Source organism: Aulonocara stuartgranti (genome assembly GCF_965226115.1).
Source record: "Aulonocara stuartgranti genome assembly, chromosome: 14".
NCBI classification, from domain to species: domain Eukaryota; kingdom Metazoa; phylum Chordata; class Actinopteri; order Cichliformes; family Cichlidae; genus Aulonocara; species Aulonocara stuartgranti.
Window position 1 is genome coordinate 28,744,108 of NC_138950.1, and position 15,680 is coordinate 28,759,787.

General features: G+C 40.2%; 1 protein-coding gene, 1 long non-coding RNA gene and 1 pseudogene across 5 annotated transcripts in view; 2 read left to right on the top strand and 1 right to left on the bottom strand.

Moving 5' to 3' along the window:
• The window catches only part of LOC309687637 (von Willebrand factor A domain-containing protein 5A-like), a 28,405-nt pseudogene extending 14,646 nt beyond the window's left edge, over positions 1-13,759 (top strand). The window contains exons 11-14 of the transcript in view: positions 12,369-12,378; positions 12,755-12,911; positions 13,437-13,555; positions 13,662-13,759. The product of the transcript in view is annotated as a von Willebrand factor A domain-containing protein 5A-like (transcript). The remainder of the gene's footprint in view (positions 1-12,368; positions 12,379-12,754; positions 12,912-13,436; positions 13,556-13,661) is intronic.
• On the top strand, positions 6,439-8,965 carry LOC309687549 (uncharacterized protein). 3 transcript variants are annotated; one of them, XR_014270795.1, is made up of 5 exons: positions 6,441-6,941; positions 7,693-8,347; positions 8,459-8,519; positions 8,621-8,701; positions 8,785-8,965. XR_014270795.1 is itself a non-coding variant. In XM_082502608.1 (2 exons), the coding sequence occupies exons 1-2, from the start codon at positions 6,866-6,868 to the stop codon at positions 8,301-8,303; spliced, it is 687 nt and encodes a 228-aa protein (XP_082358734.1). In that variant the 5' UTR covers positions 6,439-6,865; the 3' UTR covers positions 8,304-8,347. The 3 variants fall into 3 exon arrangements, 1 of the variants encoding a protein (XP_082358734.1); XR_014270796.1 differs by lacking the exon at positions 6,441-6,941 and adding an exon at positions 7,394-7,532; XM_082502608.1 differs by lacking the exons at positions 8,459-8,519; positions 8,621-8,701; positions 8,785-8,965 and having other exon boundaries at positions 6,439-6,941.
• LOC309687556 lies at positions 8,042-9,187 on the bottom strand. Its single transcript, XR_014270811.1, has 3 exons — positions 9,141-9,187; positions 8,972-9,028; positions 8,042-8,109 (listed from the first exon to the last, which is right to left on the bottom strand). It is a non-coding gene; the product is annotated as an uncharacterized lncRNA (long non-coding RNA).
• Positions 13,760-15,680: the final 1,921 nt, after the last annotated feature.

The window sequence follows — 15,680 nt, forward strand, 5'->3', positions numbered from 1 at the left end:
TTGCAGCATTTTGCAATATTTAGGATTTTATTGAACACTTTTACCTTTCAACATTTGTAACATTAATGAGTAATGAAGCATTGCAGAATAATCCTGTGTTTTTGATTATTTATTGTACACTACAAGTAAACAACAATAAGTTAAACATCTGTCACATCTGTCAGAAGATTGGATACATTTACTCCTACAAGGATTTTACTCTTATGAAATGTAAAAAGAACACTGAAATTATATTTTACAGTTTTTCACATAAACTGTTTTGCTTTGCTTACAGAAACTATAACTTTAATCTCAGCCAAACCGATTTACTCAGGAACAAATAAAATACTAAAAAAAAGCCAAACGATAACATTTTTAAGTTATCTAAGTGACCTATATATGTTTAACCTGAGTAGCGAAACACTGCTGTGGGTTTGAAAACGATTTGCGGGAGTCCGGTGTTCTCACGGGCTCTAGTGAGCCTTGCCCCCCCGCTAGCTATCGAGCTAGTGGGTAACAGACGTCTCCGACAACGTCGGAGCGCTTTTGAAAATATGTGGTGTCTTGATAAACTGAGCAGATATTTGAGGTTTACACAGTTACAGCCTCGCCTGAAAATATGTTAAACGTTTATTTTGTGACCCATAAAGAATAATAAGAGTAATATTAAAACTAACTTGCTGCCGCCATCATTGGAAACTCAGCTGGGCTGCGCTATGAATTCTGGGACACATCTTCACTCAAAAAAATCTGTTGTTGGATGAACACAATTTAATCATGGCACCCTTTTTGCACACAATTTAACCAAGTACAATAAACCCTTTTCGATCATGTCAAACCAACACATTTAGCATTTGGTGGTTTAATGTAATCAGATTACGTTGGATCAACATACTATACTTACATTGATTTGAAGTGATTTATTTAAGTATGTAGAGTGAAATTTGTTTTAATTCATTCTACACAATTTAAAAAGTTTAGGAAAACAGAATTAAATCTTGTTGTTTCAACAACTACTTTGTTAATCAAGGCAATGATTTCACTAATTTCAACCAAATTATTTCAATTAGATTTGTTTACATTTGTTACACATTTAGAAACCCACTACTTTACAAAAAAAAGTCACAATCAGATTATGATAACATTATCTTTATTAACTGGATTTAGTGGACAATATAAAAGCTTACCATTTTTGTACACCTGCAAGCATTATGCCACTTCAAAAGGTAAAACCTTAGAATACTTATTTACATAGGTAATATGTTGGAACCAAAGCTTCCACAACTAAAAACAGATGCAAAATTTGCTCAATATATCGACTGCATTTTAAAAAATTAAACTAAAAGATAAAAATACATCTCCCACTTGGCAAGTTAAAACATGTGACAAAATAGAATTGTGTGAATTTGGAAAAATAAAATAAAATAATTAGAAATATTTTGGGGGCAATACAACAACAACAAAAAATTCCATAGGTGATGAAAATCTATATTTGTTTGGTGTATCTCATTGAAATAATTATTAGTTTGACCAATTTTTATATTTCTGTATTTATTTTTTTAATTTTGGTTGCAGTCCTCCACAGCTAGCAATATAGTTTTGCTGTGTTTTAAAACATGCTAGCAAGCAAAAATGGACACAATAATACAGTGAACTTAACAGGTGGCAGTGGTCTTAAACTTTACAGGACTTTGATACATAAACACAACATAGTACTTCTGTCAGTACTTCTGATCCATTTTGAGCCATCTATATAAGGACAAACAAAAATCATCTGCAGTGCTGTATAAAAGGTGAATTGCCCAACAGAGAGAATCCAAAAACTTTAAAAAAAAAATTTTAAATGAAAGAAAAAAATATAAACAACTCAAATATTACCATTATATATTGGAAATCACCATTGCACCAATGAACCATTCAAGACCTATCAGTCATTTTCAAGTGCTCTCACCCCATAAGCTTGTTTTTCAGAAACTGTACCTTTGAAGACAGCTTTTGTCCATCAAGATTTAAAAGTATCTTCTGGAGGACTTCAAAGGTGCATTTAAGTTCTGGTGGGTAGCTCAGGTTCAAACAGTATATGAGTCCAAACAACAGAGCACATGCTTGTGCAATGTTACCCAAATCAGTGTTAGCCTCCACACCCTCAATCAGGACACCAACGTCCTCTGGGTCATCTTCAGGTTCAGCACCCTCCTTCTGGATGACGTACGCCCCCATCACAGTTTGCTCCATGCAGCTTTTTGCCTCGCTGTCCGTATCCTACATGAAAAAGTATAAGACAACAAAGTAAAATTTAAGAGATTGTTTAAACAACTGTTTCTATGCTGTTCATAAAATCCAAGTAGTCAAAGAAATAAACAGAAAATTACACACCACTAAAGTAGTTGTTAGTAATTACTCCAATACATAAATTATAAAATACACCTCTCATGTCAAAAGAGGTGGCATAATTGACCTCTCACCGGCCCCTCCCCCGAAAGGGCCATTGTCCAATTACACATTATAGCAACCGTTACTGTGTCTGACAAACATTAACCTCAAGCAAGATGGAGAAGCGGTGTGCCCACCGATACGCCGAGAGATTGTGTCTGGAGGAGTTGTGTTCTTTCCATTCACAAAGTCAAAAACAACGTGAATGGATTAAACAGTGTGTATGGCCCCATTCCCAGGTAAATGTACCGAACATTATGAAGCATGTCTGCTTGCACATTTGGGTACCCATTGGTGCGCAGAGGAAACCATTTGTTTGTCGGACGTAGCAAGAGTAACTTAGGGGGACAGGACTCGAGAAAAGGCTAACTCAGCTGCTAAAATAAAACAGGTATAGAAGTGTTAGTACTAAACAGCTCAAAGTTCATAGACATTTCTATTTACAAATACTGATGACCATAGCAATGAAAAAAACAACAGGACTTGTTTTAATCCAAGTACAGATTCAAAAGCAATATTGTCTTGATGCATGTTAAATGCATTGTATGTTTGTGTATCAAGTTTAACTAGGCATAAATTTCTTTCCTTCCAATACCAAATTCCAGAAATTCTTTATTGCAACGCTTAATACTGTTTGGTATTCAAGACATCCTTTCCCCAATACCAGGTGTCTTGTTGCTAATCTCAAAATTGTAATTTTAATGATTTGCATATGAGGTGTCACAGTCTGGCGAGAGCAGACTGTATGTATTGTGAAGAGTGGACCCAAAATGCAAACACCAAGGAACTTGGATCAAAACTTGAGTAACAAAAAGCGAGCCGTTTAATGAGGCTGGCAGAAAAGGTACAAATAACGGGCAAGGCAAACAGAAATAAAACTAACATTAACCTAAACTGGGAGAACTAAACAAACAACATGGAAAAACCTGGACATGAAACATGGCATGGAGAACATGGCGTGAACAACAGACAACCTGACCACCACACACTGAAAACAGAGGACTTAAATACACAGGAGGTGATTAGGGGAAGTGGAGACACATGAGGAAACAGCTGGCACACATGAACATAATGACGTCACAGTGGGAGAGTAAAACTGAACATGATGAACACAGAACACCAGACCTCTTCACAATAAAACAGGAAACATAATGAGACATAGACATGACAACCCGAACTTGACAACGTAAGACACAGACATGAAATGCATAAAGAGCAGGGGAGATTTAACATGGTTGGAAACACGAGGGGAAAATAATAACTAGAAACACTTAGGCATAATAATACAAACTTGATAACAAATGACACGCAGCATGAAACACGAAGGTTGAGGGGAAACTTAAATACAGGGGAAGAAAACACAAGGAGTCTAATAACCAAATGAACTTAGATAACCTAATGAACAAAATGAACTCAAACTTAAAACGCTGGGTCAAAAGACCCAGGATCATGACATGAGGCAACGTCACAATTTGTATGAGAATGTTACAGACAACATGCTGTCACAATGGCTCACCAAGTATTCCTTTATTAACTTCTATTAACGTCTTCGTTTAGGTGGATGCACAAAGACTTCAAGATGCATGCTCGTCTGGTATGGATGTTGTCATGCTTCAGAGGAGGAGGAGATAATATGAGCCAAAACCAGTCTGTTTTTCTTAAAGCTAGGGTAATCAGTTCACTTGCATAATTATTCTTTAGGTTAGAACCTGGCATGTACCACTTGTTAAGCCGAAACAAAATTGACAACTTCATCTCCAAATAAAAGTTATTTTTGCTGCCTATGACAAAGTCTACTCAATCCTAATACAAACCTTGGAGATGGCAAGCATGAGACCTCTTATTTTCTTTCCACGTGTCCCTCCTTTGGTCAGAAAGATTTCCATTAAGCGTGGCGCGTATTGGTCAAGCTCGGCAAAGAAAGTAGATAGCAGAGGCTTTGTGGTGATTCGCAGAAACTCCTTCTCAATCTGCAATAGAGAACAAATACATTGATTAAAAACGCAACTGTATATTTCACTCACTTCACATCTAAGCTGACTAAAGCTGCTTTTAGAAGACCATGCAGACATCAGTGCTGTCTGTGTAGAACATGAATCAGTCTGTGTCAGATACTGAATTTGAAATTTCCACTAAAGTCACAAGTAAGAGGCAAGTGGAACCAAGATCTAGGCCATTTGCTTTTTGAAGTTTGCAAAGACTGCTAAATTGCACCAGTGGTAGTTCACTCTTTGCAACACAGTATGCTGTTCTAAACAGATTTTTCAGGTTTATTTTTAGTATATTATTTGCAATTGGTGTTTGTTCTGGGAAAGATATTGCAGACTGAGCAATAATCCATTTCTAATGGGGGCCTTTCTTAAAATTACTGGTCCCAGTAACAAAGGCGCTTGTCGACTCAGAAATCGAGGGAAAACCAACAACACACCCGGCAGAACATCATGTTATTTACACGGGTGCACATAAGTGGTCCGCATGTGCGCATTCGCTGTCAAAATAAAAGACGCGCAACAGATAAGAAGTTGCAATGCACGTTTGCATCCATATAAAAGGCACTGTTTTTGTCCGCTAGATTGGGATTTTCATGGCACATTCTGCACCACATCTGTGCGTTCATCATTTGTTTGAAGCCAGCTCACCTCCTGCAACCACTTTTACGAGAATACGTGCTTCTTTTGTGGTTCAGACTCCTTCTGACATTTGTTTGGAGGTGGAGGAAAACCAAAGTAATTGCTTAAAGGAGCTTCTTCGACATATTTAAGAGTTCTAAACAAATATGTCCTCCTCCAGATCTTTGACTGGAAACTATTTCTATGAATGAGTGGTTCAAAAATGTGTAAGTGAAAAGCTGCCATATTTCAGGTCCCAAAGTCAAACGAACACTGAGGGATCACTGAGAGCTAAAAACGGTCTAACTTCTTTCTTCTTTAATAAAATGATCAGCGTTGCTGTTTTACCGGGTTTAACAATTAAGTTTAACATCCAGGCATCCATGAAAACAGAGTTTATTCAATTTAACTGAGTTAGAGTTTTGCAGTAAGTTAGCTCGCTAGTTTCCACCTAAACATGATCATCATAAGCAGTGTTACCAATTCATACACTGGTTTATCATCTAGACTTTTTGTCTCATGCAGCACCATGATCAGGTCCAGTTTTTATTTCATCTTTGATTTTTCAGCTGCTGTGCCTGAGCAGCCTCCCAGAGACCCTTTGTTGCAGTTAGTCTTCCTCCAGAAGCCATCTGGCTGCTTGATCCAGCTCTGGCTGCTGCACCGGGAAAGAGCAGTGAGGAGGTGGATTGATAAATGAAATTCATAACAAAAATTCATAATGGACTTTTTCCATTTAGGAATAATAAAAATCAGCTTTCTTTTTAATTGCTATTAACTGACAGTCAGATAACCAGCTTTTAAAAACATATTCATAAACACTTTGCAGTCAACAAAATTTGCATAGAGGTTATAGATGAAATAAAAAGTATCACGTGTTTTCTAGGTGTGTTTATAACTCTGTTATTGTACATATTCTGTGTTATACATCATAATCATTCCAGTCTCTCTCTCTTTTTTTTTTTTTTTTACTGTTTTAATCTTTATAAAACTCTTATTTATTTATTTATTTATTTATTTATTTTTATGATTTCTGCTGCCCTATTGGTCTGGTCTCTCTTGAAAATCTGAAAACGTGATATTCATAATAAAAGGATTTAAAAGTTTACTGCCAAAAAATTATTAAACTTCATAACAGAAATGTGCTAACTGGCTTGAAATAGATTGAAACTGTTATGAGATTGCTTCAGGGAGCAGACATGACACCGTCTTTTAGGTTTCGCCATCACTTTGTATTATGCGCACAACACCACCCTCCTCTGGCTTCCACGTGAACTGCACCTTAAACATCAACTGTTTACAAATGTCATGACACAAACAAACGTTTCAGTACCGTAAATCACTTTTTGGACTGCGATCACTTTTTGGCACAACATCGGCTCTGATAACATTTAAAGCGCATTGAAAAACTATTCTTTAATGCTAAAAATCCATTATCAATTGTAATTATTTATTTATTAATTTAAATTTCAGATATCGATCTTCATTTTTGTAAACTGGTGAATTAATGATTTTTTTAAAGAATTAAAACGACAAAGTTTGGCAACATATTTTTTATAAAGGATGAATAAAACAGTAAAATAAAATGAGAAATATATATATTTTTGAAAAAGCTATGATAATTAGACGAACTTTATTTTAAATAAATAAAATTGATTTTCGGTGGCACTGGGAGTCATGGTGATGATGACGTGTTTGAGTGCAGGTATAAAAGCAGGAGGCAAAATTGGAATTCGGGTTTCACGTTTGAGCGCAAACAGGAGCTTTTTCCCACTAGTGCTGTGAAAACTCGGATTTTTCAAACTACAGCCAACGTTTGAAAATCTTCAAGAAGGATTTGCAAAATGACTTCTACAAACTTCAGTCGCGAGATGCACCTGTTCTCCCTTTTCATTGACGAGGTGTTAGATCAACGCTATGGTGAGTACAGCAGGCTAATATGTCAGAGTGCTAGCAAACAAATACAACTTAGATTTTTGTCTTTTATTGTTTGGAAGTAGGACTTCATGAGTGTTAACGTTTAGGATGAGATGTTTCATACTTGAGTAACATCAATTTTAACATGTGCCAGTACACTATAAAGATGGCGCCATGTTTTTTTTTAAATCGCTGGAAAAAAAAACAATTGAATGCACGCGCCCTGGAAACGACGTAAGGCATTGGAGGACGCTGACGTCAGCGCGCGGCCGTTTTTGCATGTAGAGGGTTTGAGTTGACATGTTTGGGCTGCTGGCGCTGAGTTATACGTGAAAGTTTCATAGATTGTGAATTTTATAAAGCTGGAGAATGGAGTTTTAAAAGTTCACAGAGTCGCTGGATGAGTTTGAGATTGAAACAGTGTGTGCCTGCAATGAGGAGGTGGGAGGTTTCTCACCTAAATGTAGCTGCTTTATTCTCAAAATATCGATGCTCAACTAATATGAAGATATTACTCCTTAATGTGAATGCGTATTAAAACCTCAGTGAAAGTCCATGCAGCCTTACACTGCATGAAAACTTTTACCAAAAAAGGTGAAGGCTTTCATAAACAATGAGTTCTGCTGGGAGCTTCTTACTGTTTGTGTGTGGAAGAGCTTATGATGATGTAAAGCCATGTCTGGACAATTTAAATTCAGGCTTTAGTTTGTGTGATCACATGATTAACGTACACGCATGCTTTGCTTTCTCGTAGCTGAGCTGGTGAGTCCAATCACTGCTCCTCAGATGGTCGTCATTAACTTGAGGAACCGTGAACTGAGCAGCAGCCAACTGGACTCCATGTCCCACCTGGTCCTCACTCTTTACCATAACCTGGTGACGGGGTCCAAGGACTTTCCTTACATACCTTTTAAAGGATTGTTCCACCGGGACCAGGTGACGACACCATTTGTCCATGTGAGGCAGAGCCAGAGAGAGAACACCACTCCTTCTCCTCCTACGGACTCACCAGCTGGCATGATGCTGCCGCCTGCGGGCTCCAGCTCTCATCCACGCTTCCTGACTCCAGTTCTTCCAGAGAAAGCGGATCTTGCTGTGCTGAAGGCAGATCGGAGGAACCGTGTCGGCACCTTGACTGTCGACGGCCTCCTCGTCACCAGAGTCATCTCCACTGTTTACCGAACAGAGGACACTGAGATGACGAACCGCTGGAGAATAACAGACTACAGCGCGGACGGCAGAGTTCTCACTTCGGTGCTCTGCCGTTTTCTAAATATGTCGGCAAAGCGTGCTAAGAGGAAGGCTCCGGAGGAAGAGAGCAGCATCCGGAGCCCGAGTCCAGCAAGGAAGCGCTTGAGATTATAATATACAGTGAAGCATGTCGAACGTCAGCAAGCCTGAACAAAGTGGTAAGTAGTAAATAGTGCTTAAGGTTGTTTCTAAAATAATGTCCTAAAATATTTGAAAATCGTCGAGGTTTTAACTTTTATTCTTTCTTTTCTGCCTCTTGTTTCTAAAAGTCAGGAAAAAGAGTCACGCTGCGAAGAAACTCCACACAGAAGATTTTCCCTCAGTAAAATGGTAAATATATTCATCTTGTTATGACGTTTGCTCACAATAACCAGGAGTGTTCCTGTGTTTCTGAAGTGATTTACTCTCATTTGGTGTTATTTCATCCAAAGACAACTGAGGGTCTTCAGAGCAGCGTGAACGGCCGTCACCTGAGAGCAAGACAGTCCTGGCGCCTTTGTGGTTCCCTCCAGGTACTCCAGCTTCATCCCACAGTCCAGAGAGATGCAGTTAGGTTGAATGTGAGTGTGAATAGTTGTCTGTTTCTCTGTGTTAGACTGACCTGTCCAGGTTGTACTCCTGCCTCTGGCCCCATAACAGCTGGGATGGCTCCAATCTTGAATTGGATAAGCTGAAGAAATGGATGGAAGGATGATCCAAAGAGAAACATTAAAGGCCCTCTCACAAAAAAAAGATAAGAACTCATTTTACACATTTAAAGTACAAAGTACACATATATTTACCATTTTACTGAGGGAACATCTTCTGTGTGGAGTTTCTTCTCATCTTGGCTCTTTTTCCTGACATTTAGAAACAAGAGGCAGAAAAGAAAGAATAAAAGTTAAAACCTCAACGATTTTTTTAATGTTTGGGATATTTTAGAAACAACCGTAAACACTATTTACTACTTACCACTTTGTTCATTCTTGCTGACGTTCACTCTCCTCATCTTCTCTCTAAAGGAAGATGCAAACGCTCTCATTGTGAAAGATAAGTATACATCCATCTAACCTGCGACTCTGTCACAACTCTGATCAGCAATTCTTTCAGGTTTGTCTGTTTTGATGATGCTATTAATTGTTATTATCCTTTATCCAGGTAACTTTCAGAGAGGAGCGGAGGGAGGAGCGAAGCCAGCGTGCTCTGTAAACTCTCATTAAAAAAAAGATAAGTACATATTGATTTTATATAATTATGACAGCTCCTCCTCAGTGAACACTTCCTCTAGTTGCTGAAATCATTTACTAATTTTTTTCTTCCCATTTGTCTTTTGTTTTTCAGAGAAAACAGAGAGGAGACAAGGTGACATTAAGACCTAAGACAGGACGGATTGAACCCTTTCTCGTAAAAAGATAAGTATTCACTCTGCTTTTAATCAGAATATTGATAAATATCTAAAATTCTGCTCACCTGGTTGATAAAGTTACTAAAACGATTCCCTCTTTACTGTCATTTGTCCTTTAGAGAGAAGATGAGGAGAGTGAAGGTCAGCAAGAATGAACAAAGTGGTAAGTAGTAAATAGTGTTTACGGTTGTTTCTAAAATATCCCAAACATTAAAAAATCGTTGAGGTTTGAACTTTTATTCTTTCTTTTCTGCCTCTTGTTTCTAAATGTCAGGAAAAAGAGCCAAGATGAGAAGAAACTCCACACAGAAGATGTTCCCTCAGTAAAATGGTAAATATATTCATCTTGTTATGACGTTTGCTCACAATAACCAGGAGTGTTCCCGTTGTTCTGAAGTGATTCACTCTCATTTGGTGTTATTTGGTGTTTGTCTTTGAAAGGAGAAGAGCAGCAACGACACTGGGAGACAAACAACAGGATGATCCAAAGACAACTGAGGGTCTTCAGAGCAGCGTGAACGGCCGTCACCTGAGAGAAGACAGTCCTGGCGCCTTTGTGGTTCCCTCCAGGTACTCCAGCTTCATCCCACAGTCCAGAGAGATGCAGTTAGGTTGAATGTGAGTGTGAATAGTTGTCTGTTTCTCTGTGTTAGACTGACCTGTCCAGGTTGTACTCCTGCCTCTGGCCCCATAACAGCTGGGATGGCTCCAATCTTGAATTGGATAAGCTGAAGAAATGGATGGAAGGATGATCCAAAGAGAAACATCAAAGGCCCTCTCACCAGCTTTCATTTATTAAATTTGTCTTTACTGAACGATTTCTGGTGTGTATTTGCATTGATACTCAGACAACAGCTCCTCTTTCTGTTTGTGCTGGAAGATTCAGGCAAACACATATTACATATATAGATTGTTATGATATGACTCAGTTTCACATTTAGTGCTATATGAGAATGATAAGGTCCAGTTTAATAGTATTGCTAGTGTCTAATGAAATGAACACGTGATTTTCTTTTTTTTCTTTTCTTGCCTGTCCCATTTGGCTCTTTTGCCATCAGAATTATTGTCTAAAGGCAAAGAAAGATGCCCAACGGATTTACTTTACCAAATTGACCATCCCAGCCTTGCCATAATGGTCCATTTGATTCACCTTTTATTGTTTATTTTATTTTCATTTGCTGAATACGGGACAGACTTGACTGGGGGAAAGAAGGGGAGAAAGAAAGAGAAACAGCTGAGAAGAGGGACGGGGGAGAAGGGCAAAAAACAAAACCCAACAGAATGGGCAGAAAAAAAAAATGCATATATCAATCACCTGGATCACCTGTTGAGAAAGAAAAAAGAAAACAAGCAGAAGAGAACAAGAGTAATAGAATAAACAACATCACAATGATATATGGGAATATGACAGTAAATACTAAATATTAAACATTATTGTGCAGCACGTAAGATCAACAGAACACAGTGTGCTTTGAGGTAGGAGCCAAAAAGGGTGTAGTTTGTGGGTGTGATCACCCGTGTGTACACCTGTGAGCATGGACGCGCTTGTTTTTTTAAAAAGTTCCTTCATGTAATGATCTGCTAGAGCAGGGCTGCCCAATCCCAGTCCTCGAGAGCTACTATCCTGCAGCTTTTAGATGCATCCCTACTCCAACACAGCTGAATCAAATGAATGGCTTGTTATCAGGCCTTTGCCAAACACGATGGCATGCTGAAGAGGTAATCAAACCATTTGATTCAGCTGTGTTGGAGTAGGGATGCATCTAAAAGCTGCAGGATAGTAGCTCTCGAGGACTGGGATTGGGCAGCCCTGTGCTAGAGGGTGTGGGGGGGGGCCACAGCCCCGTCCTCCAGGGCATGAAGCAGGTATGGAGGAGATCAAAACTCCAGACAGCCAGAGGCCCCCAGAACACAAGAGACCAAGGAAGACCAACAGAGGGGCAGCTGCGCCACTGTACCAGAAAGAGCTGAGGAGAGTCCCAGATGAGGGCTCACTCAGCAGCCGCGGAGCAGGAGCCAGGGGGAGTTGCAGTGACGCGCCCGTGAGCTCCGCTGGCAGCCAGCTGTGCCTGAGTGACCGAGCTCCAGGCCGAGAGGCCGGGGGCACCCCACCTCCGAAGTGGCCCGAGCGAGCCCCAGGATCCAGGCCCCGATAAGCGGCCGCCAAGGAGTGAGCCGGTGTGTACCTGGACGCCCATCCCCAGACACAAAGAACCACCAACGCACCGATGTCTGAGGGAGTGCGCCATTGGCAGGGGAAGTGGTGGTGGGGGGAGATAGGCCTCCAAACCTTGGAGGGCCTGAGATGTCCCCAGAGAGGTGGCGTCTGATACCCAACCTGACATATAGACACAGACATACAGGCACACACAGACACAAACATCCATTCCCACCCTCATGCTCTCATATGCACTTACTCCACACTCAACCAACGTGGAGACAGACATAAAGAGACGCTGTACACACGATCACACTCCCCAAGCGTACTCTACGAACCGGGTCTAGGTACCCTTGCCCCTGAAGGGGGGAACTGCACCCAGACCCAGGTGGTGTTACCCTTTTCCCTGCGGTGGGGAGAGGCAGACCGCCCCGACTCCGCAGCAGCAGGGAGGCCCCACACTCCAGACCGCAGTCGGACGGCCAACTCCTCCTCCTAGCCCCCCCGCTCCAGCGGGCCGCAGAGAACGGGGGTGAGAGAAGACTCCAAACCTCCCTCCACCCGCTCATTGTAGTGTTGATGCATGTGTGTTCTAAGGTGCATTTAAAACCCAGGAGGGCATGGAGCTACCTGCCAGAGAGCAGCAGGTAAGCGCATAGTCCCTCCTGCTAGCCCTCAATGTCTACGCTTACGGCCACACCACCCTGAACACGCCCGATCTCGTCTGATCTCGGAACACGTGATTTTCAGATCCAGCAAAGTGAATATTTTTCACTGTGGATAAATTGCATGGAAACGTTTAATGAGTCATCAGCTGTTTCACTACAAAGATGATGTGATTAATGTGTTTGATGTGGAGCTCTTATGTAATGATTACATTTTTAAGATGTAATTTTCAAGTGAAAAACATAATATTTATCTGTTGCATAGTTTACAGTGCGGTGTTTTATGCACTGAGTTATCATGTAGAGTTCTGTTTGTCATCTAGCACCATAATCGGGTTTTGTTTTTATTGCATCTTAGATTTTCCAGCTGCTGTGCCTGAGCAGCCACCCAGAGACCCTTTGCTGCAGTTAGTCTCCCTGCAGGAGGCGTCTGGCTGCTGGCTGCTTGATCCAGCTCTGGCTGCTGCACTGGGACAGACCAACGAGGAGGTGGAAAAGTCAAAGCCTGAAAAGATGCACTGCTGTCAATTTAAATATTAACACAAAATGATGATGTGAGATAAAACAGATTTGATTCTATAATTTGAACAAAAACACATGATATAATTAAAAACACACCATAAAACAAATAAAATGAAGTCAAACTAAACGTAGGCCTGCCTCACAGCCTGAGAATAAACATCTGCATATCAGAAGCAAAATCACTGGTGGTAATCACACTCCTAACCTCCCACTGAGCTGCACCAGCGTCTGATATTATCCAGAAACCACACGGCAGCAGAAATTATTTTCCTCATCAGTTGTTGTAAAAACATGTCAGCACATTATTTTAGAGCATTTATGACATCACAGTTTGGGATTTCATCAGGAAGAGCATCCAGTGTAATAATCTGCCAAATCAAATATGCAGAGCTGCCCACCTTGGTGACCCCGTGTGACAAAGAAGTACACAAACATATGTAATATTACTGGTTGTAGAAAGTAAAATGTGTGTTCTGTCTGTTTTATTTGATTGATTTTGATTTGGGGAATTAGACCAGCAGTGAAGTGTGGGCCACCATTCTGGCTCTGATCTGGCTTCATGGTTTCAAGATGGATGCAAAGGACGAGTGGGAGCTTCTGGCTATGAAGGCTGCCTCGTGGCTCTGTGCTCACAATGGTACTAGCAATGATTGTAACAGATAAAATAACAGCTTTAAAAAACTGTTTCATTCTACAGCTTTTCTCCCACAATCATTATTTTAATATCTGTTTTGTGTTTTTAGCACCGTGTGTGTCAGAGTGTGTGGATGCTGGAAATGTCCTGCTGGGTTGCAGCGTGAAGAAAGAAGCTCTGGGACTCTGAGGGTTTTCTTAAAGTAGCTTCCTCTTCATAGTGAACAGAAGCAGGTCTGCTTACTCCACACTGCCTTTGATACAGAGCTGTTTTATATCATTGTTGTGTTTTCTACGGCACAAAAGTTAGGCGCGCACAAATTTTATAATAATTTATATAATATTATGTGTTTTTCTGGATACACTGTGCTTTTTCAGCATTCAAAGATTGATGACACCGTGTCAGACCACTGGCTATGAATTTCAGAAGGATCAGGCCTTAACCTAACAGAAAAGTTATCAATAGTAATTTTCTTATTACAGCTACATCCACTTCTGTCGTGCCTAGGCTGCTCACTAGGGCTGGGTATCATCACTGATTTCTATAATCCCTTCGATTCCAGTTCTCAAAGTCCCAATTCGATTCCACTTAGCCTCAGACAGTCAGAAATATTATAATTCTGATCATTTATCAGTACTGACTTCATCAGAATTGTGAACATCACAGCAGATGCCTTTGTGTGAAAGTAACTGAGAATAAAACACAGAAAAACATGAAGGAGATTTTCCTGGTCTGGCTTTTTATAGCAGATAACCTTAAAAATATTCTACAATGTTCTGCATATAAAGTTTAAATTTCTTCAGTATTGAACAACAAAAAAAATAGGCTTTCTTGTCCGAGGTCATTTAAGTGAAAAAAAGAAAAAGAAAAGAAAAAGACAGCAGCGCTGTAAACAACGGTAGACTGGTGGGTAATAAGCGAATGAATAATACAGAAAACAGAGATTGGAGACGGGAAACTGTTCTTGAAGTACAGAGAGAGATAGAGAGAGAGCTAGCTGTGCATGAAGTGTGATTTTAATAGTCGTGGAAGCAAAACAGCAAAATTCATGATGACATTGATCAAATGTGAAGCGCAGTTTGCTGCTTCTTTTGCTGCTTCTTTTGCTGCTGGCTCGATGAATTTTGGTTGAAAGAGACAAAACCTGCAGCTCAGAATCAGCGCAAAAAGATGTAATCACAGACCGGACGCATCAGAATCGCTGAGCTCCGACAGCGTGTCCGTCTAAGGCCGTCGGGTGAGAAAGCCGAGAAAGACAAAGCTGATTCTGATGCGTCGGGTCCGCTCTGTGTTTACGTCTTTGTGTGGAATCCGTGTACCTGCTCTCATTTGCTGTTTGGTTGTTGTTGAAATAGTTTTGTGAGCTTTAATCTGAGAATCTGGCGTTTCTGGCAAAACACAGTTATATTTAAAAGTCATTCAGGATTTAATGAATTGATATCGCTTTATTCAAGCTACTCACCTCCCATTTCCACCTGCACTTTCATCTGGACCACGGCGAATCAGAGAGGTCCCGCCCCTTACTATCTCTGATTGGTTTAGTCCACGATAGGGGCAAAATGTGTGTCTGTTGTTGACCACAGGGAAGGTTGCAGATTTTTTTTTTTTTTTTTTTTGCTACCCGAACAGTTGGTCGCACAGGTGCAACCAAATATTTCTTTTTAGTCTTTAGCACCACTGAAAAATTTGGTCGTATTTGCGACCAAATTGGTCGCACTCTAGAGCCCTGCTTGAACGTCTTAAGACAGCACATAGTCTTCATTCATGTTCGCTTATTCATGACTGTAGTTAGAGTTACATCTGAATTTTCAAAAACTGCCTGTTTTGTAGCGATTGAAATAATAATTAGCATAAAAAGTTATGAAATCTATGTTTGGTTTTTTATTTCTTTGTTGTAACAATTTTGGAAATAAATTGTATATTGGCGTAAAAGTATCAATATATTTGAGGTTTGAGCAGCAAAGTTGAGTACCAGGGTTTTGCTCCTGAATAACTTCCTAAGTCTTCTCTGCCAATGCCAAATAGCTTTCTGGGTGCTGCGCTGCACTGTCAGAGCACACCTCCTTATCTAAGGTTTTCTGTGTTTCTTATTCTCTTTAAAAGTTCTGCTGAGGGCCTCCTATACTCG

Coding starts and splice junctions, on each gene's coding strand:
- LOC309687549 (XM_082502608.1), top strand. CDS start 6,866: ATGACTTCTACAAACTTCAGTCGCGAGATGCACCTGTTCTCCCTTTTC. Junction 6,942..7,692: donor GGTGTTAGATCAACGCTATG/GTGAGTACAGCA, acceptor GCTTTCTCGTAG/CTGAGCTGGTGAGTCCAATC.